We start from the raw sequence: 25,502 nt of genomic DNA, 5'->3' as shown, positions 1-25,502 counted from the left end.
ATCGCTGAAAATTAGAATTAGGACGACCGCGACCGCGTGGTTAACACAGAGTAGGCAAGATGCCAAGTTGCGGATAAAGTGTGTTTGGGCCTCCATTGGATTTGTGGTGAGGAGCTCTTTCGACCGTACACGTGGATTAATCATCCATCAGATTTTGGCCACCTAATAGATGGAAAGTATACCATGCTAAAAACACAAGGAAAAACATATTTTTGGCATAAAAGAAGAAAACAAATATAGAAAAATCCATATGCTTGCCCAAATTTTCTTTTTTCAATTAAACATAAAATCAAATGTTCTCCAGATTCTTGCAAATTCCGTTCTACATCAGAAAACTATTACGATAAATTAAATGATAACTCCTCAGGGTCAACAAAAGAGTAGCTGTTCCAACAGCTTCGACTGAAAATCGCAAAGATACGAGCAAAAATTTATTTCATGCCTGCGAAAAACATTCTTTTCGCTGCCAAAAAGATATATAGATGATCAAGTGACTGGAAATCATTTAAACTCATGGTGCAAGCCGAAGCGGATCACGAGGGAAAAGTGATGTTTTCCGAATGTTTTTCAAGTTACAGAAAAGCATCACAACTCGCTCCAAACCTGCTCCAAATCCACCATGTCGGGGTGCACCATACCTGTAGAAACATACCAGAAAAAAATATGAATGATCTCACAACCACCAAAGCCTTCAAAACATAAAGATTTAAAAGGCAGATACTCTCTAAGTCACTTATGAGCAATATTATGGTTAGTTCCAGTGTTTGTTTCTCCAATAGGTTAAGCGCCCTGGGAGAAAAGTGTACCGATGATGAATTTAAACAGAGGAGAAATTTAGGAAAAGAATTTTGCCTGAAAGAATCAATGTATGTAGATATCGTCCTGACATCAATTCCACATGCTTGTGCACGTTCCGCCAAGAACTCTGGAACATGGATACGCTGAGCTCCCGAAATTATCTCCTCACCTGAAGGACAAGGAACAGATCACATGGGTTATACCCGTTGGTTCCTTAAATTATATTCTCCTCATAAGAAACATGGCACTATAAATTTTCAATTTCCATAAGCATTTCATTGAAAAGAAAGGTACTAGACCAACAACCAAGATTAGACAGAAATATCCTAATTTCTGCATTCATATCAAGCATATAATTATCTATTCATTAGAAAATGCTAACACAAGCAAATGTTAATAAGATTTGCATTTCCTTATGAAATTTTTTTCCTAATACTAATGAAGCTCCTAATCCCGAAACAATTTACCTTAGTTATACTTTCACCCAGATTTACACTAAAAATTGAATGCTTCCCCAGTAAATCTTCGCAAGTATAAAGGATTTTCTCATCAACAGCAGCAGACGTGCAATCACTCGGTGCATGTGGATACATTACTTTCCTTCCATTAAACAGGAATTTTTAAACCTTACCATCCATTTCATTTCATCAGATAAATTTTATCAGCACTCAATTTGATGTCCTCATGAAATTCGTCTTCAGACCAGTAACAACATATAAAAACAGAACAAGCAAGAAATCTCGGAGGTTTTATGGGTAACATATTTCCTTACAAACAAAACCTCCACTTTCAAAGTATCTAACTGATTAATGACCAAGATTGAGAGAAGTACAAATGACAAGCAGCAGAACTATTCGTAACAAGGCTGGTTTATCCATTACCTCGAATAAAGACATCAAATGAGTTACTATAAAGGGGATTATCACGACAAGGCATGGTGTAGAACGGCCTGACAGCCAACGGGAAGCGGTGCAATATGTAAAATTCTGTACCATACCTGCAACCATATGTAAAATTCAGTTCTGACATGATTACTGTGTACACAATTTTAAACATAAATGATCAGATTATAAGATGGTTTTCTTTCAAAACACAGACTATAGGGCCCATCTACTAGCAGAATACAAGTACAAGTTGGATTACTTGTCCAAAACAAGCTGGCCTAGTTTTCTTTCTGCTTCCGTGTTCAGATCCCCATGTGGATCAATTTCCCCGCCAGCATCCTGAACAAAAACATCAAAATTTGCAACAAAAGCAAGATGAGAAAAGAATATACCAGTCCCTACTATTCTTCTAAATCATTTATCTCATACGGCACTAATAGTTTTTCCTTCGTTTAGCTCTAACATAACATGCAACAAGCTGCTTCTGCAAAAACGTCAACCCTAAGTTCTTACACCTAAAATATCTTACTGTACTTTTTTTTTTTTTGTGAAATAAAAAGAGTACACAGTAATCACGCAAATATCTTACTGTAATTACAAATATCATTCAATAGAAAGCATGCAAATGCCAGATAAGACCTTGGTTACTAATAAAGAAATAGTAACTATTGAGCAATAGCTAGGACAGCTCCATAATTTAGAACTGAAAACCTAAAGATAGTTCCATCCTATTGGAAGAATTATAGCAACTTCCTTTATATTAAAAACCTTTAGCAGCTCCAAAATTTTTTTATCTTTCCTTCACCAAAGTAATATTCATTTCTCCTACCTCTGTATTACAATTGGTCAGCATTAGAATTTAAACATATTCTGACATGATAAGTACTCTTGTCGTTTATAAAGTTCCACTCACCTTCAACATTTGAATGCCTTCTTCAAATGTGAGTCGTAATGTCTTTGGCAGGTACTGCATGTTCATTGAGCCAACTATCAGTTCCAAGGCAATAGATTCTCATGAATATGTATACACATAACTCATGTCCCAATTATCTTTATCTCACTAAACTTAAAAAACCTCTTAAAATCCAGATTGAATAAGAAAATTTCCCAGGGATACGAACACCCCAATAATAATGTTAAACACTTCATCAAACATCTCAAATATTTCATAAACTACAGCAATCATGACCTTCAAAGGTTCAAAAGGATATTGCCTTCCCACAGCTTCAAGTTCCTTCTTGCAGTTCTCATTCAATTTATCAAACATTGTAACAAATAACCGATCCACAATATCCATTACCTGCATAGTTTAGTTAAATTCCTCAGTAAGTATGAAAGCCTAGCTAGATCTCAATTATGATGATCAAGAATAAAAAACTGCAATACTACCTCGGAATAGTGGTCAGTTATCTCCATTTCGACATCAAGCCCAGTAAACTCACATAAATGCCTATGAGTAAAAGAGTCCTCCGCTCTAAAAACCGGACCTATTTCAAAGACCCGCCCAAAATCACCACATATGGACATTTGCTTATGAAGCTGAGGAGACTGAGCAAGGCAGGCAGGTTGTCCTTTGTAGTCTAATTTAAATACAGCAGAACCACCTTCACTGGACCCCGATATCAATTTTGGCGTATGGATTTCGACAAAACCTTCCTTTAGCAGGAATTCTCTAAATATCTGCAGAATGATGCATCAAGTTTAAGTATAAACTAGGACAGTGAGTAGACAATTACTCAGGATCAAATTCTTCTTGTTGTTTGTTAATAAAGCTAAGTATACTACACAATGTGTGAAGGCCATTATGCACTATTAGTTAACCATGATTGCATGACATAACATCATCAAAGATGCAAATTCTCAACCCAATATTTAGTATTTTAAAAAATCATCACATGCTAGCTCAAGTCATATTAAAGCAATCAACAAATAGCTAACAAAAAGAAGATATCTTTAACTGCATCTCATAATTGTAACTTGCATATACAAGTCAATTCTTCGGAGGAACTCAAACCACTGTACCTTAATGATGACAAAATAAATTACCACATCCATGGATATGAACAAAAGGGACTTATCTATAATATGAAGAACATACACTTCCAACTTGACATTGAATGCGAAAGATCCCTTGATTTGCCGGAGTTCGAAAGTCAAGAACTCTGTTGTTCAATCGTGTGTCCTGGTTAACACGAACAAGCTGCTCCCCAGACTGCAGTATTATACAATCAATACATACACGTTAGAAAATAAGATCGCAAAAAACTTGATTGAGTTTTCTCCATAGCTTTACTTTTTGAAATTTGAGGGACATTACCCAATTTGCTGAAATGATAAACAGTTGAGAGAACGACACAATGTGACAGTGCTTAAATCTTATCAATGAATATATATACCTGCAAAGCCTTTTCAATCTCAACTTCACTTCTTGCAGCATCCTCAATGTTCATGGGTAGTGTTGGCAAAGCTTTGCTGACACAATATATCTTCCTCAGTTGAATCTCAACCTGCTAACATTTACACATTTTTCCTTAAAAATTCTGAAAAGATAATCGTTATATCTTTTTCGATTGAATTTCAACCTGCTAACATTTAGACATTTTTTCCAAAAAATTCCGAAAAGATAGTCATTATCCTTTTGGTATAGGGTTCATAGATTGGGAAAATCAAAACAAACCCAGTTCTAAAAGGTTAAAAATGAGGAGAAAGAGAAAGACAGATCACCTGCTGAGTAGTGCTCTTGAGGGGATCCTTAGGAATGGAGACAACACCAACGACATCCACAATAGATTCACGACTCAAACCCTTGACGAAATTGACCATCTGGCCACTAACATTGTTCTCGTCAGATTTAGTAGCCACGCACTGGACAGTGAATCCTGCCTCCCTCACCACCAAGAAAGCAATATTCTTGCCTAGGGCACGCGTGGAATGGACCCTCCCCTGTACCCTTACCTCTTTCTCCTCGAGCTCCTCCGCCAATTCCCCTACTTTTGTTCGCTGTTTACTAGCCACTGATTTTTTCCAGTTATCACCAGAGGGATCCTCCACTGCCGGCAAGTCCGCGATGGTCACATCACCGTAATTGGTTGCATGCGGGTCTTCCTGCGTCGTTAAAGTTGCAAGAGCTGCTGAGGTTGCAGCAGCCTCCTGGCGACGTCGCAGCTTCTCTTGCTTGGCGGCTTCCTTCTTAGCTGCCTTTTTACTAAGTGCCTTGGAGGATTCTCCATCACCTTGCTGTTCTGGCTCGTCGGCGGCGGAGGCAGATGATGGAACTTGAGATTCGGCAGACATTTTTACCTAATCGCAAGGTAAAGCGAGAGAGAGTGATATTGAAAGTTCAAGTGTTGCATATAATTATATATATATATATATATATATATATGGGGTATTCCCACATAAACCTCCTATAATAACAAAAGCTTAAAACTTGTTATTTCACAATAAAAAAGCATATCTTATAAGATATATGTATATATAAGTTTATTTTATTATAAGATAAAGAGTAAACCTACATATAAGTTAATTATTAAACTCTAGAAGGGAATGGCCTCCAACTACCAAATTAAGTTTCTCGAGCTAATTTGAAACTTTTTTTGCATAACATTTAGATATTGAAGTTTTAAAAATATATATATGCAAATTTCTGGCGACAATATCTATATAGTAATAATTTATGTTCTATAAATACTAAAATTACATAATTTTGCTATAAGTTGAAAACTGCTTATGGCCCAATTTTTGCTTTTTTTCGACCAATTTTCTGAGCAAAAGATTATTTTATTTGAAATTTAAATTTTATAAATTTTTGATATGTAACATTCTGGTAAGGTCGTGAATGTCGCAGTACGTAAAAATCAGAGTAATGATTATCTGAACTTCTGATTTTGCAGCAATTCTCATACTATGAAATTTGAAAATTCTAATCATCTCATGATACACAACATGAATGAACTCTGCCAATGGAGGTGCCAATTACAGTGATTTCAGATATTCTAATTTAACTAAACATCCAGCTTCCCATTTCTCTTTCCAAAAATGCCTCGAGAGTCGTTCATTTTCCTGTCGGTGTGTTACATACATCCTTCGTCTCCTTCAGAAAGAATTTAGTTATCTGAATTTGAATTATACACCCCCCATTGCATATCGATTATGATAGTGAATTAATACAAAAAATTAACAACCATGGTGCAAATGACAAGATAAAACTCTTCACCCTCCTTTTCAAACCCTCCCCCCAAAAAAAAAAAAAAAAAAAAATGTTTACCGTCATCAAACATATGCGTGTGTGTGTGTATATATATCACATGAAACAATACCATATCATCAAAGGAAAACACATGTTAATTACTCTATCAATTCAAGCAAACTAGTCATCCAGAAATGCTCGATGATACTGCACCAGAATTAGCAGCAACACAACAAAAGCTGCCAACAAACTATGAGTATCAACGCTACTGGAATGGCAAAAAGAAGCCAACTTTCTTGCTCCCCGGCAGCCTCCACGGATTCCTCACAACAGTTGAAATACCATCATGTGCATAAAAAGATCGATGTAACTGCTGAGATCAGCTGAACTGGGTATGGCAGAGGGCTGAAAGTGAATGAGTCAAAGATGGAGTTTTCCTCTTCTGCCATAAGCCATGAACAGAGCTTTAGTTACTCTGTAAAATTGCACGGAGATCAGAGAGATGGAGGCGTTAATCAAGTTATTAACAAGTTGAGAGTGTACGGTTTGGACTTGATTTACCTTTTTTTCAATGGATCATTCTCGGTAGTTTGAAATTTTGAATACGTCATCAAGTGATCATAAATTGGATTAGATTAATACGAACAAACCAGCTATAACATAGAAAGAAAAGAGAGAAAGAGAGCAGAGAAGACCTATCTGTAGCAACCACATTTCCATGGAGGATAACGCCCACAAGAACAATAATAGTGTGGAGGTCGACTTTCCTTTGATGACAAGCAGCGCACGATGACTAGTATCCCCAGTGCTGATGCCAGAAGTAGCAACAAACCCATCTGATCCTCGGCGTCTTCAAGAGACGGCGACTCAAACTTGAAGAGAGATGAGATGCCAAGGAGGATCAAGGCCACTGCTATCAGAAGCAGAACTGGGTAGGGAGAGGCGCTTCTGCATTCTTTACAGTAGCAGTGATGGTGCATTTCTATGTAACTATTTGGTCTGCAATTTGAATGGCTTCTGAATTGGCCTGTTTATTTGTCTAGAAGTTCTTTGGAGATATGGTTTTCTTTTGTTTTGAGTTTTTTCTTGGCTTGATATCTGGATTTAAATGATTTGATAATATGGTGGAGAGAATGATTTTTGTTTAATTTAGCTTTTAATATGGAATAAATAAAGCTTTGAATTGTCCAAAAGGATTTTGTCCACTTCCTGAAAGCTGAGCTCTTGGTGGTTAGAACATCAAGCTTATCTATTAGAGCAAGGATAACGACAGTTGTTGCTACACTCATTATTACCAATTGAAAAGTTTAGCGAGTGAAAATATAGGAGGAAAAGCCATGTTTACACTGAAAATGATGGAGCATCATTAGTGTTCGAAAGCTCTTGCGTGGTCCAATTGATAGCAGAGGTGATGACTAAAAATTGACTCAAGATGTTTATTAATTGCTTCGGACTGAAAAGTAAATCAATTTGATACCAAAACTGGTTCGGAGCAGATTATTTTATGTAAATCATAAATTGAAGTATTTTCTTTTATGTATATATTTAGTTTAATCCGATTTAGACCTAATGAGGATCGCTAAACTGATTCTTGCCAACCTCCATGCCTACCACAGACCTTTCCATTTCGCTTTAAAAGGAAAATAGCCTCGGGTTCACTGCCTAATGTCAAGCATAATCAGATCCTGCCGACTATCGGAGTGGTTTAGTGTCAAGATGGAAAAAGATCATAAGAAATTAGGCAACCTTTATTAAATTTAGTGAGGTCACATGATTGCTTACATTGCTTTCGCTGGTGTTGCTTGATCTTTAATCCTTGTGGTAGGTAGTGGTTCACATCTGACATTATTGTATATGAGAATTTGCATCTAAAAGTATGTCTACGACAAAAAAATCTATACAAAAGTAATAGAATTAATTTATGAATTACACTTTGACGTTTAAAATCTGAATCAAAATCTGGTTCTACAAAAAAAGCAAAGATAAACTATACTTCAACTATCTAAAGCCAGAAAACTTTTGATAGATATAACTATACTTGAAGATCTTTATAATCCCCAATCACCATGACCCTTGCTTATTCTTCAAGGGAAATGATTATTCATTACTTTGAAACATACGTATGAAAATAGCAGGGGATCGCTCTAGGTTTTTATCTTGTCCACATTCACCTGTTATGTCTTCCAGTGATTTTGGTAAGAGACAGATTAAATGTGCAAAAGAATTCGTGTACCAATGTAACTGTAGAGGTAAGATTTGTCCAGGACAAGTTCCTTGCACTATGTACACAAATCAACAAAACGTTAGCTTCAATGCTCGACAGGCACTCCAAGGTCCAAACAGCAGCTCTGTTCCAAAGAAATAATAGCTAGTTAACAATAGAAATCATCTGCACATGTTTGAATATATAAATGTAATTAAACTGTATTACAATAGATGCAAATTTGGTGATCTACTATATTGGTCCATGACTCGATTTCAAGGTTGCAAGAATAAAAAAGAATTCTGTGTTGCATCTTTTCTTGCGTCTCACTTTTATTCATAAATGTATTCCTTCTACAAGTAAGCGAGGACATTATTCACATGACTTTGTTCATATACTCATTATGATATATGGACAAGTAGTTAGGCCATTATCCAAGTCACATGCCAGGAATTGAATTAAAGATTTGGGCACCTGAGTTCAATGGATTACATGAAAGTAATAATAAATGGATAGTAGAATTTGATATTTAGCTCGAGTTTTGAAACATCTATTCAATTCCATCATTTCCCTTGATATCAACATTAGATATTAGTGTTTGAATTCTTGTCATTATCATATTTCTGTTAGTTAAATTTCAATATGTAATAAGTTCCATGTGTCCAATCTACCTAACTTGTATGTGAAGAGAGTCTGTTATTGAGTAAAAGAGAAACTAAATTGGAAAAATAGTTCACTCTTTTAGTTCACGTAAACAACTGAAGCAATATACTAAAACACAACAAAAAGCAAGTAACACGCTGAGAAATTTTTAGAATCATATCAGCCTATTAGAAATAAAACATGTTGGAAGTAGTTATGGACTAAATCATGACTCACCAATATATCACACGAGGAAGTGAGGAAGTAAGTTCTTCACACTGCAAATTAGACTTTTCCTTCATACTGGAAATTTAGTTTATAGTCATGTTGCAAACTTGCCAGAGTGTTTCGGCAAGGACCCTCTACAAAAAACAATAATACCAGTAGAGAGGTTAGTCTGAAGAAAAGAAGTCTACATTAGTAGCTAAAAGCTCAAAATCCCAGTCAATATTCTGGTTACCGCCAAATACAGTATGAAGATACTGAAGATCCTCTGCTGAGCAAGCATCTATCAAAGCATATACACCAGGTCTCAGAGCTTCATCGACTTCCCTGCAATTTTTTCCAATTAAAAATGGTTCAGATTACTGAACACCAGTGCGTCAAGACCTTGACTCATGAGCAGCTGATAAAGCCTAGAATTAGTTAGTGGGAGAGTGGGAAGAGAGAAGAGAGGAAAAGGAAGAGTAAGAGAGATTCATTAGACATGAGAGTGATAATGAAGATTCTTAGGTTTTTCGTACATTCTTCTGGATTAAATTCTAGCTATATATAGTTGAGAATAATGCCAAACCAGGTAACAATGATAATATTTTCCTACCATAATGGACAGCAGAGTACTCAGTATTATTGTACTGCTCCACTACTGCCATGCAATAAGAAGGACATAACAGAAATAAAAGCAAAAAAGAAATAACAGAATTTCAAAATTCCTTCCTAATTCCTGCCTCCCGGTTGGTTCCTGACACAGGGTAGCTGCTTAACTATGTACAGAACATAAGTCAGTTTTAATACCGTGCATAACACTTTAATAATAATGAAAGATACATTGGGAAGATAAGAGGTGCAACCTTCTAATGCCCCTTCTAAGGGGACCAAAGCCTGAATACACCCATATGTAAGTGGATAAGAACTTGAAACAGTGCCGGCCAAAGATGTCTTTCTGCTGCCTTAACTGTAAGAGAATTATGCAGAACATACCAAGTGAGGAATTTACTAAAGATTTGACAATAGCCTCTTATAAATAAAATGATAAAGAGCCAATGAGAGGTAGTGCACTTGAAATTTGAAAACAACATCCAACACCTCTTCATAAATCCTTCGTAGAAAACAAGCACATTTAATTCCCTCTTGGACTTTCCAGAAAAAGTAGCATTTTCTGACCACATAATCATTATCTACTGGCTCCAAAGAATGAAGAAGGACGGAAACAGATTCCTCAAGTATGGCAAGGCACTTCTCTGATTCACTGGAAATTACAAAAAGCAATCAGTGTGATAAACAGAGAATATCTTTTACCTCTGTTTTCAAGAAACAAAAAAGAAAAAGGTGTTATAATATTATTCCAAAAACCAGTCAAGATAATGTCTCCCAACATGGACCATGCTCAACTCATGAGTGCCTGTCTTTGATGGATTATTTCAAACATTTACTGCTCCTCCTATCTTCTTTCTTTTAGTTCTCAGTTATTATTGTGATTTGGATGTGTAATTACCACATCTGTGAAATATGACAATAAGGGTTATTTACACAATCTGAAATCGGAGGCTGAACAAACCTCTTGTGATGCTTCAGGACTGTGTATAATAATCGACAACATGCAGCAAATAAGTTCATTGAGAAGTGCCGATCCAATAGAGTTTCATAACCTATTGAAGCTCCAGAAAGTTGCAAACAAGGGAGATCTTGGAAAAGTGCTCCAGGTACGTGTAGAGATTGTGCAATATGCCAGGAATCCAGTTGAAACATAGCATGTTTTCCTGAAACCCTTATCAATACCTCAACGCACATGAGGATGACTGATCCAGGATCTGGATTATTATCATCCCTATTGCTGACTGATTTTGTAAAGAAGATTAATGGATTCTGCAAGTGCAGAATAATGTTGAATAGAGCAGCAACTAAGCTTTGGATGTGTCTTTTAACAATATTTAAACGCTTACGACCTGCAAAACCAAATCAAGATAAGAATAACAAAGAAAAGCTTCTCAGTGATGATCAAATTACAATGGAAGTAGCGGAACTGGTATTTCTTTCAAACTTTTTCAGATCAAATACTATAAGATGCAATATTGATTCATCAGATAAGGATAAACTGACTCAGATAGAAGTACATGAAATGAGCATGCAATATTACTCGAAACATGAATATCCAAAATCAACTTCATATATTTGACCTTACCCGAAGCATATTCTAAAATCAGATCCAAGCAGTCAACACCACCCGCAACAGTTGAGGAAACCTTTCCACCAGCTGCATCTCCACTGTTTATCCCATAAGTTGCTACACAGCCTTCCCGTACTCCCACCAGTGCTCTCTCTATAGTCTGTAGCGCAGAAAACATATGCAGCTCTGATGATTTCCCTACGAATGCTTTGAAGGACATCCTCAACCTCACTTTAAATTCATCCAAACAGTAAGACCCATGTGAAAGAGAGGATTCAGATGATTCAGTAACACCATGGAACATCTTAGTACTCGACTCGGTCTCGTGTGATGCCAAAGTCGCTCCTTTTCCCTGTAAACATATGCATTTTCCTATTGTCCGTAATTGTAACCCTATAAGCATGCAGTACATATTTCTGCTTGTGGTAGGAGTTATTACAGGAAAATGACTCCCTAATTCTTCCAGGTACTTCACTACACCATCTAACCAAAATAAAGAAAAAGGTTGTGGAATCTCAACCATGTCTACTAAACCTGCCAACAAGACTCGTGAAATACCAACAAAAATAGGCATCGAGTGTGATGACAGGGGAGTGTTATCAATGCGCAAATTTAACCTCAAAATAGCAGAAGAAGCAATTAATAGCTGCCGGAGTAAAAATGCTGCCTCAGGATGATCACCCTTTAGCAAGCCTAGCAGAAAATGTTTCTTCAAAGATTGAACCTCAAGTAAATTAATCTCTGTCATACCACTGGCTGGACTATGAGCAGCTTCCAGCTCTAACCTATTTCTCCGAATGCTAGAACTTTTTGAGCTACAATCCAGATTGGATAATGCTGAGGTCATTTCAGATCCAAATTCCTGATGTGGTACACCATATGAATCTCTTCTAGACTCCAACCTTTGGAAGTTCAGATCATCGCTGAAAATTTGAGGCTGCTCATCATCATCAACAAATAACTGCAGAAAAGCAGTAAAGAAATTTGAAAACACTTCCACACAGTAGTTGAATCTATTCATAGACTCATTCTTCCATTTCAATTTTGCCTTTTGAACATTATTTTTCTCAATTGTCTCATTCACTGCAGATGCTATTCCACACAAAAAGCCACCAATGCATGATATTATAGAAGATGATCTATTCCAATTGACAACATCAATTCCAACTCCAACATTTTCATTACAAAGGGCATTCTTCAAAGAGATCAGTAAGGATTCTGACTGTTCCTTCAAGGTCTCAGCAACTAGAAAAATATTCTTAGAGTTGTCAGAAACTTTGGAGATCTCTGAAGATAGATCAGGTTCTTTTGAGATGCATTCATGAGCAGCAGGTTGATTTTTACAAGGCTTCTCAGTTGCCACAAAAAAATGAAGTGCACTCTGAAAATCATATTTGCCTATTGTTAGGAAAATATATGATGTGTGATCCATCAATGAGAAGATCATGTGGCTGACTTGAACAGTGCAATCTTCAAATAGAACCCCTTGAAGATCAACCAGCACATACAAGGACTTTAAAAGCCATAAAACCAAAAATGGTCCATCAGACATAGTTGCAATAGGTGATGCTACAGTGTCTTCCATGATCTCCTCACAAGATGCCATAATTATATATTTCAAGGTCCGCCTAGAAGATACAAACAATTTGAAGAGCTCATACTGATCATGTGAAGACAATGCACCTTGAGATTGTAATAAACAGCTAATTACAAGCCTGAAACAAAGGAAAATCATATTAATGGTGATTCTGAGAATGTTGACAATATAAGTGAAGCCACCTGCCGAAAAACTTTAATCAAAAGCAAATGAAGCATGCTATATCAAACAAAGTAAACGCATTTTATAGGACGTTACTAATATATATTTTTGTCATGGTACAAGATCATGCATGTATTTAGGTGAACTTTAAAGAGTACAAGCGATAAGAATATGATCATCAGCCTAGAATGACAAAAGAAATATAATGCACAGACACTTTCAATTTCAAAATTTTCTTTCTATTACTTTTATCAAAATTCCACCAATGCTGTAAATGAGATCCATATTAACCAAAATATTCCAATAGCAGTCATGTATCTCAGGTGCACACAACCAAACTGTTCCAGCTGGATTTTATTATTTTAATTGAGGGGATACCCATAGCTTTTAGAATTTTGAATCTTTATGTTGCTGCTCATACAACTAAACTAAATGTCATGAGAAGAAGACATCATAGCAGAAACAAGAAACAGAAACAAAGATCATAAAACCAATAATTAACGATAATTCATGATAACCATCCTAGAACTTTTACATAACACAATCTACTTTGATATTCAAGAGTTTCTAACAAGCAGACAACAAAGCAGATGCCAAGCTGATAGCTGTCTGAGAATAAAGTTATTATTTTTTTTTTCGCAGGTGTGAAGAACTAAATGGCATAGAAATGTAGACTTGGCATATTGCAAATTACAAGCCATGCAAAGACATATGTTCATGCTGGAAAACTGAAACTACATGAAGGCAACAAGCAGGAGTTTAATTTCTAAAAGTATCCCTTGTTCAAAACTTAGAAGCTTCAATCATAATTTTAGTGTCTTCTAGCTTTCTTTTTTCTTTTTTGATTTTCTCAATTACCTTATTTTCTCAAGGTATGTATTTTTTTTTCTTATTTTAATGTTTACAAAATAATCAGATATGACAGGTTATCATCCTGCTTCTTCAAAACGGAAAAAGTTGAAAGATACCCATCATTATTTTAGGCAGGGGAATATTACAAATGCAATCCACATACTGAAAAAGCTAGAGAGTTTACCTTTCAAGATTTAGTATATAAGTCCCAAAAAGTTCAAACGATTTTGACAAAAAAAATTCTTTTGGCATCCAACATAAAAGATTGAGCAAATGCTGACAAGCATTAAAGTTCATGCTGGCTAGCTGCAAGGCATCTTCTTCCTTGGAAATTTTGGAAGTCATTTTATTGGATGAAACACAATTTGAAAGTTCCCTTGGATCATAAGCAGTATGTCTTTTGCCTGAAACAACCACTGATAATTTCTCAAGGATACTCAACACCTCTGGCCAATTAGGTGATGAAGCAAAATCAATCTCTGGCTTTGGCAGATGTTTAAACAATAGTAAGACTGATTTTTCAAGTACATGACAGAACCTTGATGCCAAATTCCTGCGAATAAACTAGTAAAAGAGATACTGTAAATATCACGTGGTGCAATATCCATAAGAAATGCACATGTCCATAAACCCACAGAGATGCACACAAACAAGAATTATGTATATGCAAGTCAATGCATTTTGTCTATATCTTTGAACCAGTGCAAGTGTGTGAGCTATAAAAAGAGAAGTGATAAAAGATAAAAACTTGTATATCTTGCAATTCATACTGATGGAGCATATTCTTTCTAGTTCAAGCCTATTTGGCTGTTTTAAAGTTTTATCATTTTAGTTTATTATTTTAGTTTCCTAATATCTTTCAAAAAAAAAAAAAACTCAAAAAAAATATATTTCAAAAAAATTTATTTTTAGTCTTCTAGTTTTCTTAGGATTTCCTATTCCTAGTCAACTTCTTGTTACAGACCTTATAAACAGGACTTACCTCTAACAGTTTTTAATGATAGCTTAATAGAATTTCAGCATTATTCTTTAAGTTTTAGCCCTTATTGTGAGTGATTTGAATGATTTACATTTGATCTTTTCAAACAAAAATTCCGCTGCACCACTTACTTTATGTTCATAAAATATGGAATCACTTAAAAGTCCTAATGAGATCTGATGCACAGTCACTTTCTTTATCTGACCAGCTTCATCCATGTCGCACGCTCCGACCAGATTAGAGCTGCTTGAGGTACAAGGAATAGAAGTATGAACTAGAAGTGAGAGAAACTTCTTCAACTTCTTGTTATCGGCATGACAACACCAAACATCGATATTCTGGCAAATAACCCACCAAAGTGCAGTGGGCAATGACTTTTCATTAATACCAGAAACATTGAAATCCCATTTAGTATGGTTCAGCTGTTGGGTTGTTGATTGAAAATTAGCGGATATCAGTTGATCATCCACCACAAGTGACAGGTATCCCATTATGAAGTTGGTAAGATCTTCAGCCTCTTGCTTCAAAGCTAGTAAGCGTCTTTTCAACTTTCGCCTTCTTTGTCTGGAGAGCGACAATCGATCATCATCAAGTGCTTTACTTTGGAGCAGATTCTCATTATTCTGCAACAAATACTCATATGACTTGATGTGCCTGTTCAAATCAACAAGCCTCTGAAGAGCCATAGTGTGCAATACATAGATAAGTGGACAGCAATTTGCACTATCATCCTTAAAATAGATGTCTGACAAGCACTTTATAATGTCCAAAAGGGAAGCCGAAGGTTGGACAATGGTAGAAAAGTAGCCTTCATCAGTCCAATCAGTCTTCTCCATCCAATCCTTTCCAGAGCATGCTATAAATGAATCTCCCATCACAGCTGATATCTTTTTTGATGTACCTAGTGGCATGAGGGTAATTATTTGCCTGTATAAGCTTCCACAGGACATACAAAAACGAAAGAAGAACACAATTGCCCAGCTGGTAGACACCATGTAATTTTGCCTTTTGCATTCAGCCATCTCTTTATGAAGATTTCTTCCCATGACAGCAAACAAAAATTCGTTGAGACAATCTGGCTGCAGCCCAACCAGACTATTAATTAAAGGACGAACAACATTCATTAGGTCGTTTACGGCTAGTCCAAGCAGATTGCTATTACCTGTAGTGACACTCAACGAATCAAGCAGTAGTACATAAATTTCGGATAAACCCCGTCCCAAGAGTTCTGCTTGCAGTTCAAATCTCAACATGCCATCGTCAAGCTCTTCTCCACCAGTCACTGAACACAAAACTTTCATCCATTCAATGGATTCTGACATATCCCTCGTCAAGTGGCGAATACATCCACTTGCTTGTCCTTCAGGTATGGATTTAATGGCATTATGAATTGACTGTTTAAATTCCCAAGAAGATAATAAAATTCCCAGTGGTCGTCCAATCCCTTCACAAGTTAAGGAAGTTTTTTGGGACAAGAATATGGTATATTTCATTTCTTCATCATCATTATGTGATGCCATAAGCCTCACTGCCTTGCAAAGTGCAAAAATAGTATTATTCACCTACAGTATTAAAGTAAAAAAATCGGAAATGAGGAACACTCTAATCCAGAATAAGTATTTGTGCAACAAAACAACACAAGCAAGATAAGCCGAGAGTAAACCATCCACACAACAAAGCCGCTATCATAAACAACTCAAAGCTGTGAATATTGCTCCAATTAATCAAACAACAAATTAAAGACTAATAAAAAATCATAGGTTATAAGCAGACACATTCAATTTAATGGAAAAGTGCTAAACTAACCTGGCGAAGTTCACTATATATGGAAATCAGTTGGCATCCTGTGCCTATTATTTGTGCAGGTAACATGCTTTGATCAAGTTCATCCGCAGAAGAACAACCAAAGGCCAAGTAAGAAAGAATCATTAGCCATAAGCTCACTAAATCACTCTCAACAACCTCATATTCAATATCCAAAAGATACCCTATAGCAAGAAATAGTTCCTTGGCTGATAAATTAAACATCTGCTTCACCTCATCATCCATCTGACATTTTACAGAGAGTAAACAAGAGGCAACAGATAATATGGTGCCATACACCTTCTTTAAGAAATTAAGGCAACCTCCTTCTGAGATATCCTCTGTCTTCATATATATATTTTCTTGCTTAAGATGGGAAAGTAAACTGGTAGTAGATCTAAGGATGCAATGGATATCTGATAACAGAGGCCCTAGTTCTGGTTTGGCTTGAACATACCCATTCATCTCAAGCAAAAATGGTTCCAAGGTCTGTACAAAAAAATCAAAAAGTGATTTCCGTGTCTCTGCATTCAGATTACCTGGGACATAGGCCTTTCTTGGAACTGTACTGCTACCCTCAGATGACTTTCCAGATGTCTGACCAGGTAAATCATCATCCATATGCTTTGGACCTCCAGTTTTTGCCATCATCTTGCTACCTTCATATACAACTGAAGTTCTTTTTTGCTTTGACACTTGCCCAACAAGCAAGTGAAATAGTACCCCTATGCCAGTTAAAGGTGATACATTCTTTTTAGACATAATGTTTTCCAGTTTATCAAATAAATGCCTATGATAACTTTTAAGGACTGTTTTCATGTCTTTTGATTTCCCATCTTGGAAGGTGACATACTTTTCTACACTTCGTAGACCTAAAAATCCATCAATATGGGCTGGCTGAAACAGCCCGTGAGAGAGAACTTCTTCAACCAACTTCAGAAGTTTTCTGGCCAAATCATTAGTACTTTCATGAATTTGAAGATCCATGATACTGAACAAGTTTAAAAGTGGCTCAAGAAGTTTATCCACAAAATCACGAAATCCATTCTTCCGAGTTGGATGGGCCCTCAGAAACTTGGCAAATGGCTCCACAACCAAGCATGAGAACTTAAGGACAAAAGTTCCTGCATCACTACCCTCTAGGTTCTTAGCATAAATTTTCTGGACAAGCTCAAGCACTGCAACAGTAGTTGAAATCCACATGTCTAGACTTTCATTCAAAAAGCCACCCTGGGAGGAAAACAACATGGACATACAATCAAGCACCAAACTATACACCTTAAACTCTTCACCAATAAAAAAAGATCCCTCCAAAGACAAAGGCCTGTTTTCCAGTACTGCTGACACATTTCTCGCAATATAACTGATGGATCGTAAAAGATTTCTTGACAAATTCAAAGAAACATGCAATTTCGAGGACTCGTCCAGGCAAAACTTGAAAATATCCCAACATCTAAAGTCTGAACAGGCATCCAAAACTCTAGATTGACTTCTTTCTGCATCCATTTTAACCTTACTTTCAGTAGAAACCAATAGTGACTGGACCCAATCACTAAGAAACACAATTAACCGTGATGTCTTCACAGTTTCATTATCTTCTTTCACACCATATTTTCCTTCTTGCTGTTTTTCTTTCACATAACAAAATGCGAGTTCCAACTTCCTGCATTCATACACGTTAGATGAATTAAACCTTTATATATATGTTATTGGCTTTTTTTTTCTTTGTTGAGAAAAAAATAGAGAGAAAATATAAATAGCACACCATGGAGTGCCACCCTGCATACAAGAGATTTGCATGTTATCCACAGACATTAAAATACCAATAATCCCCTTGATCCTCTCTATACTTAGGAGGAAGAACATTAAACAAAATACTCAAGGTTTGGAATCAACGACATTTAGTATTGAATAAAGGCAACAAAATACCCTCAAACCCTCTTGTTCTTTTCTTACAAAATCACCCAAACGATGGTTGAGGAATTAAATCTTTCAAATACATAGGATTCATCAGCATATTCTATTGTTATTAAATGCATAGTCCAACATACGCGAGAGATCCAAGAGGAAGCGAGATCTTTAGCTATTGAATACTTTAACTACAACTACTTATAATTCCCTCCCAAATCAGAACAATGTAATAGAAAGATTCTATAATAAAAAAAGTGATAGAGTTCATTGGCCTATTAAAACCTGCAACTCTAAACAGAAACCTCAGTGTCCTACTACTTAATTTGTTCTTTCTCTATCTACCAAACAAACCTTATTGCTACCCTCTACTCTTCGCAAAATTTTCTCCATAATCAAACAAACGTGGAGAGAGGGACGAGTTAAAATATGTTTCGTCCTTCTAATTCGCCAAGTAAATTCTTTTAATTTTCATTTTCAATAACATAATTTTAAATGCTTCCACTTTTGATAGCACGACTCTTCATTCCTCAATACTTGTGAGTTTGGTGTCCGAGAAAAAGTTTTCTCAAAAAGAAAAAAAGAAAAAAACTAGCACAGTAAACTGAAAAGGCAACACAAATAAAAGAATACTAACTTTAGACTGTCGAATTCTTTGTTCTGTAGAGATAGAATCAGCTGCAAGTTTTTCCATGGATGACCTTCTTCAGGCTCTAGTTTTGGTTCTTCTGCAAAGCTCCTGTCTCCTTCAGATTCTCTCAGTTTCTCATCCACACGGTGCGTCTTGGAAGGCCTTTGTTTCTCCCCCGAGGTAACTACTTTCCTCTTCTTTTTGTTTGAAGATTCCACCTTCATTGTTGACGTCCGATACTCTTGTGCAAACCAACTCCGAAAACAAAGTATACTCTTCTGCAAACAAAGGGCGGGCGGGCGGGCTTTGCAGGGTTTATGAGACAAGAGACAACAGCACGAGACGGTGCCTCTTAAATCTAGCAGGCAACTAAACGATGCCGTTTAAACGGGATTATATTTGCATTTTAAGATCACAAGGATTAAAAAAAATACTACCAAAATTTCACCTTTTTACAAATTATGTAGTAATTTTTTTATTTTATAAATTCGACCAAAATCTTTTTATTAAAATTCATCAGATTATAATTTGTGTCCCTTTTATTTCTCATAGTTATAAATATTTTTTATTTAGATTTAATTATTTATAAATAAATAACAAATTAAATAAATATATTTTCACATATTTTTTAAAAATTATAAATTTTATAAGTTTATTAATCTCAACCAATTAAAACACCAAATTGAGTCAAATTACAACTAACCTTTTGTATTAGTATTGGATTTTAAGTTTTTCAAACTACAAAATAAAATTCGAAATGACACTCACATTATAAATTTTTAAATCATACTTATTTTATAAAAAAATAAGAAATAATCAATTTAATTTTTTAATTCTATGCTATATTATGATATTTGTCTTAAATTTTATTTTCATTATAATTTAATCTTTAACTTACAAATAAAACATTATTTATCATATTTTTTATGACACTATGTATAAAAAAAAAATTATTGATGTCACACAAAACTTATTCAAGACATACATTCTCTTTAAACAATTTAACCAAACTACTATTGTTTTAGGGATGGTGCTAAACGGGCAACATAAGTCAAGCTTACCTCTATATGTATTGTTTTAATGGATCAACTCTATTGTATCAGATATTAACTTTTCTTTTCAATTAGTTTTGTAACACTCACAATTTTTTTTTTGTGATTTAATAATTAGTAAATATAAATTTTATTATTTTAATTTATTTTAGTATATTTTATTTTATTTAATTTAGAGTAAAAAATGAAATAAAATTAAAGGAAGATTTAATTAAAAATAATTTTGAAAAAAATGGGTGAAAATTTGAGTTTTAGGAGTACTTTTGAAAGAAAAATCGAAAAACAAGGGCCAAAACGCAATTTTAGAAAGTTTCGGAACGTCAGACGCCGTGTCAGCAGTCCAGACCAACCAGGACATGTCAAATGGCAGAGACATTGACGCAGGAGGCCACGCGGGGGGGTGCCACGTGGGCGATTTGCATGCCCACAATCGAACGACTGAGGATGATATTATCATCATCATAAAATCATATATAAACTGTATAACATAATACTTATCAAGCCTTTTGCAATTCAATCGTTACACAACATATTTTCATCATTTACCAGCCCACTAGTATCCATGGGGATCCATAGGGGTCCTGCTACCCGTTAACCCTTAACACTTGAAATTAGATTCCAGGGCCGTCCCCATACCCCGTCCGGTATAGGTGTCAAAACTATAAACCTCATTACCCCGTCCTGTATGAGGGTGAAACGGGCTGTCCCCATACCCCGTCCGGTATGGGCGCCAAAACACATAAGATCTCCATACCCCGTCCGGTATGGGAGACCACAATCCCGGTAGGGTTCCCTACGGACCCGGTCCGTCCACCATCTCCCAGGATATCTAGTCAGGCTGACCACATTATACAATTACCCATTTACATAATCTTTCATTCTCTTTTTCCTCAGTCAGCATCATTAATCCACATACAAACAAGCAAAACAGTAATTTATGCCAAACAGACAACATACAGCATCAATATCCCAGTTATTCAATTCATAATCAATAAAACAGTAAAATATGCACACGAAACTATAAAATGAAAACATCAAACCTCATACTGCATTTAAAACTGTAAAATAGGCCAAATAACAGTTAACCGACAAACACACTAGACTCGGGCTCCATTAGCGACCTTAAGCAATTTCACACATTCGTTGATTCAAGAAATACCGTTTTATCATTGTTGAACTTTAATACTGTGATAGGAAATAGGGTGAGGAGTCCTTACTCGTTTCGAGGTCCGAACACGGCTTCACAGTGCGCCTACAGGCTGTCCCTAATTTTCCCTGAATTTTTCCTGGGGAACTGAAACGCATTACTGGTACCTGCACGTGTTCTAAAAAATCCCAAATTAGGCCTAGGGCCCCTTTTTGGCCAATATCGCAATTCCAGCACGGCGGCAATTCGCCTCGGTTTGGCCGTTTTCGGCCGTTTCTGGCCGAATTCGGCTACACTTGCATCGGTCCTTGCGATAAAACAACCCTAGGGCCCTCGGAGGGCCAAAAAATTACGGAAAACCGAAGCTTACTGGCGGCGGCGCTCTCGGGTGCGGCGGCTCTCCAGTGAGGTTCGTGTTTTGGTGATTCGGCTCCGATCAACCTGTAGAGAAAAGAATGGTGATCACGGTGATATAAAAATTGCATCAAACGGAGGCCGGGAAGGGCCTCATCGGAGGCAAAAACCGAGGAGGGGCGCGGCGGCGCCGCTGGGTTTTGGCAGTGTTTTTCGGTCGTTTGGCCGGGATTTTAGCTCCGATTTGGCCACAGGAGAAATCAGCATGGAAAAACGAGTCGGGAGTATGAAATTTACCTCGATCAGCGGTCGAAAATCTCCTCGGTGCGGCGGCGGGTGGCGGCGGCGGGTGGCGGCGGCCGGCGTCTGGTTCGTCTTCTCTGGCGAGGGCAGGCAGCTAGAATTTTTTGTGGTCAGGTGTGGGGGTTCTATTTATACCCTTTTGCCTTTTGATCTCAGCCGTCCATTTTGATTTAATCTGGGTCGTCTGTTTTTGATTGAATCTAGGCCGTCCGTGCGATTGCATCTGGGCCGTCCGTACGCACGCTTGATCTGGGCCGTCCGATCGCGCGTACGCGGATCGCCAACGTGGCCCGTCTCCGGTCGACGTGGTTTTGCCACGTGGCAGGTCCTGGTTGGCCGGGACTGCTGACGTGGCTGCTGATGTGGCGTTTTTTTTAAAAACCTAATTAAATAATTAATAATAAAATAATAATTTTTTTTTTCAAATTTTCAGGCGTTACACGGTCTATATCAAACATGATAGACAACCTAGATCAAAAGCAGATGGAAATAAATAACCTCCATCCGCACCAAATCCTAACCCTAGCCACCAAAACCCCTCACCGGAGAAGACAACCCAGCTGCTAGGGAGCCGACCGTCGCCACCCACCGCTGTACCGGAACCCTTTTCGATTGCCAAAAAAACGTAAAAACTTTTCCTTTTGCACGAAATTCAATTTTAATCTCACCCATGGCCAAACCAGAGTGAAAAGAGCAGTCAATTGGCCGAAAAACACAGGTAGTACTGCCGCAGAGAATTTCACAAAACGCCTCCGATGAGGTCCTTTCCAATTCTCGTTTTGCGTAATTTTTCACTGTTGTGATCACATTTTTCTTCTCTATAGGTTGACCGAAGCGAAACACCCAACCGCAACGTGAGTCGGAGGAGCCGCCGCACCAGAGAGCCCCGCCACCGATGAGTTTCGATTTTTTGTATTTTTTCTTTAACGTGTTTGCTAACAGGAATCGATGCAAAATCGGCCGAAAACAGCCGACCCAACATGGACTGTCACTGCGGGCGGCGGTACCGTCACCGTAGCACGGTGAAGCTGCCGTGCTAGATTTTTGAAATTAGTCAAGTGGGCCCTAGGACTGATTTTGGGTTTATGTGGAACATTTGTATGTACTATAAGCGCGTTTCAGTTCCCGAAGAAAAAATTCAAGGAACCACCATTTTTTTTTTGTTCTCTTAAGGGCGTAGTCTAAGACAATTATGCGACTACACATGAAAGTGTCATTCTAAATCCACCACAAACATAGAAACCTTATCGCAATCTATTACTTAAAATCACAATAAACCTGCAACCCTATATGTAATATCACAGTGAATGATAGTTTCACAGACTCCCAGCAGACACACTATCTACACTACTACTAGTTATTACACACTCAATCATGCCAAATAATGAAAATATTATTGCCCTGTTCCTCTATCTGCTAGGGTCGAAAATCAGCAACTCCGATCCCGACTTCATCCCTACTCCATCTGTAAATAATAAGGAGTTAGTATATACAATTCAGTACAGTAAAAATTAAGTTACAAGTATCATATACAACAATAAGGAACTCAGGGGTCCTATATGTACTCCACCTACTCAACCTAATACCTACCCTTGGTAATTTAAAAAATTATGCATGTTAATTGTGACCACCCCTCGACGTCCCCTAACTGTACAAATACTCTCACTCGTCACCAGTATTGACGATCACCAATAAACCGCCTATCTCTCGACCCCTAATAGGCCACACACACACACAGATACCATTCCCACCCGTCACTAGTATCGGCGACCACCAAAAAACTGCCTATCTCTCGACCCCTAATAGGCCACACAAACACACAAATTCTATTTTCACCCGTCACCAGTATCAGCGACCACCAATAAATCGCCTATTCCTCGACCTCTAATAGGCCACGCACACACCCAAATACCATTCTTTTTCGTCACCAATATCAGCGACCAAACCCCTTCCCGTCGGAGTCTCCCGACCATTACCACATTCGACAATCAACTTACTTTTTCTAGGTAGCGACCACCAATATCGGCGTCCCCCAATGCTACCAACTCAAGGACCCTATCATCCTGTACTCACTCCACCATGTTATCTTGAGGCTCTCCTATTTCTTTACTCGGTATACCAGCCCAACACACATCTCTCCCTAGAACACACACTAACATTTCACACACACGCCGGTAATGTTCCCTCGCCAACCATTACATTTACAGCAGCTATACCAACTTATATACAACCTACACCCTCACACCACACAACTACTAACACACCCTTATCCCGATACCTTAAACCACGCCTTATTGGCCTCTCTTTTCCTTTCTTAAATTTCCAGCATATATACTATCCTTTCCGTCTATATCTACCTCTCCCTACGGTCATACCACACTTCTTCTCTTACCCGAATCTCTTCCCACACACTGAACTCATCATTCTCCCTCCTTCCACAGTCCACTCTAAGGACCCCCTGCACAATCATGAACTTTCATCTCTCTCACAGAACTCACACACTGCTTTCATTCTTCTTCTACCTCCCACGGCCTATTCAAAATATCACCACTCACACACTCATAATCACAACTCTCATCTCTCTCACATAACACTCACCAACTTCCTTCTTTCTTCTCTCTCCTCCCGCGGCCTCCTCCGTGCACCCCGCTCGCACACACACCATGTCACCTCGCCCTCATGGATCTCACTCACTCACCGACCTCCTCGTTCACTCTCTCTTCCTGCGGCCTTCACCATGTACTCACACTCATGTTACACAAAATAACCACACTCTCTCACTGATCTCTCCCACTCTCCAATCACATACTCACAATCACAACTCTCATCTCTCTCACAGAACACTCACAAATTTCCTTCTTCCTTCTCTTTCCTCCCGCGACCTTCATCATGTACTCACACTCATGTTACACAAAATAACCACACTCTCTCACGGATCTCTCCCACTCTCCAACGTCTTCATTCTATCTCTTCCCGCGGCCTTCTCCGTGAGCACCTCCACGATTCTACCTGCCATTCACAACCGCTTGTCTCTACCTCGTAGTCTATTGCTCTACATACTAAAGGGAACCTAGTTTTCTCAACTTAAGATCACAGATTCGAAATCACTCCACACCTATACAAGAACTCAAAATTTTACTGTACCTCTCATTTCCATCTTTCTTCATCCCGCTGATCGCACCATCACCGTCCTCTTTTTTTTTTCTCTCTCCCTTCTCGTTCCTCTTCGCTCCGGCTCCTCTTTCTCTTTTCTCGAACCTTCTTTTCCCTCCCCGCTCTCTCTTTTCTCTATTTTCTCTTTTCTTTTTCTTTTTCCTCTCCGTTCTCTCTCTTATTTGTTTTCTTTTTTTTTCCTCTTTTTTTTTCTTTCCCTCCCTTTTTTTCTTTTTTTTTTCCTTCCCATCTCCTATTTATACCCCACCTGTATCCCATCCTATCCGTCTATCCCGCCTCATCCCAACCGTTCACTCCCTCTTCTCCAAACGACATCGTTTCCTCCTCTTCATTATCACTAAACGACGTCGTTTCCTCCTCCTCTTCTCTAAACGACGCCATATCTCCATCCCCTTCTCCAAACGGCACCGTTTCACTCCAACCCTCTAGTAGACATGC

At 37.6% G+C, this 25,502-nt stretch overlaps 3 protein-coding genes across 6 annotated transcripts; all 3 read right to left on the bottom strand.

Moving 5' to 3' along the window:
- Positions 1-251: 251 nt before the first annotated feature.
- LOC110816453 (aspartate--tRNA ligase 2, cytoplasmic-like) lies at positions 252-5,045 on the bottom strand. Its single transcript, XM_022044656.2, has 10 exons — positions 4,407-5,045; positions 4,079-4,189; positions 3,781-3,894; positions 3,072-3,362; positions 2,872-2,982; positions 2,596-2,649; positions 1,942-2,021; positions 1,680-1,795; positions 853-967; positions 252-638 (listed from the first exon to the last, which is right to left on the bottom strand). Exons 1-10 carry the CDS (start codon positions 4,974-4,976, stop codon positions 512-514), a joined length of 1,689 nt encoding a protein of 562 aa, XP_021900348.2. The 5' UTR covers positions 4,977-5,045; the 3' UTR covers positions 252-511.
- Positions 5,046-6,005: 960 nt separating this feature from the next.
- Positions 6,006-19,332, bottom strand: LOC110816598 (Urb2/Npa2 family protein). Of its 4 annotated transcripts, none has more exons than XM_088221972.1 (12): positions 19,041-19,332; positions 16,499-18,158; positions 14,824-16,254; positions 13,898-14,277; positions 11,118-12,817; positions 10,494-10,881; positions 10,022-10,184; positions 9,787-9,890; positions 9,177-9,268; positions 8,954-9,078; positions 6,433-8,219; positions 6,006-6,346 (listed from the first exon to the last, which is right to left on the bottom strand). In XM_088221972.1, the coding sequence occupies exons 1-10, from the start codon at positions 19,256-19,258 to the stop codon at positions 9,002-9,004; spliced, it is 6,213 nt and encodes a 2,070-aa protein (XP_088078098.1). In that variant the 5' UTR covers positions 19,259-19,332; the 3' UTR covers positions 6,006-6,346; positions 6,433-8,219; positions 8,954-9,001. The 4 variants fall into 4 exon arrangements, with proteins under 4 accessions (XP_088078098.1, XP_088078099.1, XP_088078100.1 ...); XM_088221973.1 differs by having other exon boundaries at positions 6,006-6,313; XM_088221974.1 differs by having other exon boundaries at positions 6,006-6,313; positions 6,567-8,219.
- On the bottom strand, positions 6,052-6,851 carry LOC148253224 (uncharacterized). Its single transcript, XM_088222263.1, has 2 exons — positions 6,581-6,851; positions 6,052-6,194 (listed from the first exon to the last, which is right to left on the bottom strand). Exons 1-2 carry the CDS (start codon positions 6,849-6,851, stop codon positions 6,052-6,054), a joined length of 414 nt encoding a protein of 137 aa, XP_088078389.1.
- Positions 19,333-25,502: the final 6,170 nt, after the last annotated feature.

This window comes from Carica papaya, chromosome 6 (genome assembly GCF_054855325.1).
Source record: "Carica papaya isolate Zhongbai chromosome 6, ASM5485532v1, whole genome shotgun sequence".
Lineage (NCBI taxonomy): Eukaryota > Viridiplantae > Streptophyta > Magnoliopsida > Brassicales > Caricaceae > Carica > Carica papaya.
Note: the sequence above shows the minus strand (reverse complement) of the source record. Positions and strands in the feature narration are given on the sequence as shown.

What these genes read in the sequence shown, in the direction of transcription:
- LOC148253224 (XM_088222263.1), bottom strand. Translation starts at nt 6,851, where the DNA reads ATGCACCATCACTGCTACTGTAAAGAATGCAGAAGCGCCTCTCCCTAC. An exon ending in TTATCCTCCATGGAAATGTG is followed by an intron (nt 6,195 to 6,580) that starts GTTGCTACAGAT and finishes AACTGTTGTGAG; the next exon opens with GAATCCGTGGAGGCTGCCGG.
- LOC110816598 (XM_088221972.1), bottom strand. Translation starts at nt 19,258, where the DNA reads ATGAAGGTGGAATCTTCAAACAAAAAGAAGAGGAAAGTAGTTACCTCG. An exon ending in GATTTTAGAATATGCTTCGG is followed by an intron (nt 10,882 to 11,117) that starts GTAAGGTCAAAT and finishes TTGGTTTTGCAG; the next exon opens with GTCGTAAGCGTTTAAATATT. An exon ending in TACGAAGGATTTATGAAGAG is followed by an intron (nt 9,891 to 10,021) that starts GTGTTGGATGTT and finishes ATTCTCTTACAG; the next exon opens with TTAAGGCAGCAGAAAGACAT.
- LOC110816453 (XM_022044656.2), bottom strand. Translation starts at nt 4,976, where the DNA reads ATGTCTGCCGAATCTCAAGTTCCATCATCTGCCTCCGCCGCCGACGAG. An exon ending in TAACTGACCACTATTCCGAG is followed by an intron (nt 2,983 to 3,071) that starts GTAGTATTGCAG and finishes TAAACTATGCAG; the next exon opens with GTAATGGATATTGTGGATCG. An exon ending in AAGGCATTCAAATGTTGAAG is followed by an intron (nt 2,022 to 2,595) that starts GTGAGTGGAACT and finishes GTTTTTGTTCAG; the next exon opens with GATGCTGGCGGGGAAATTGA.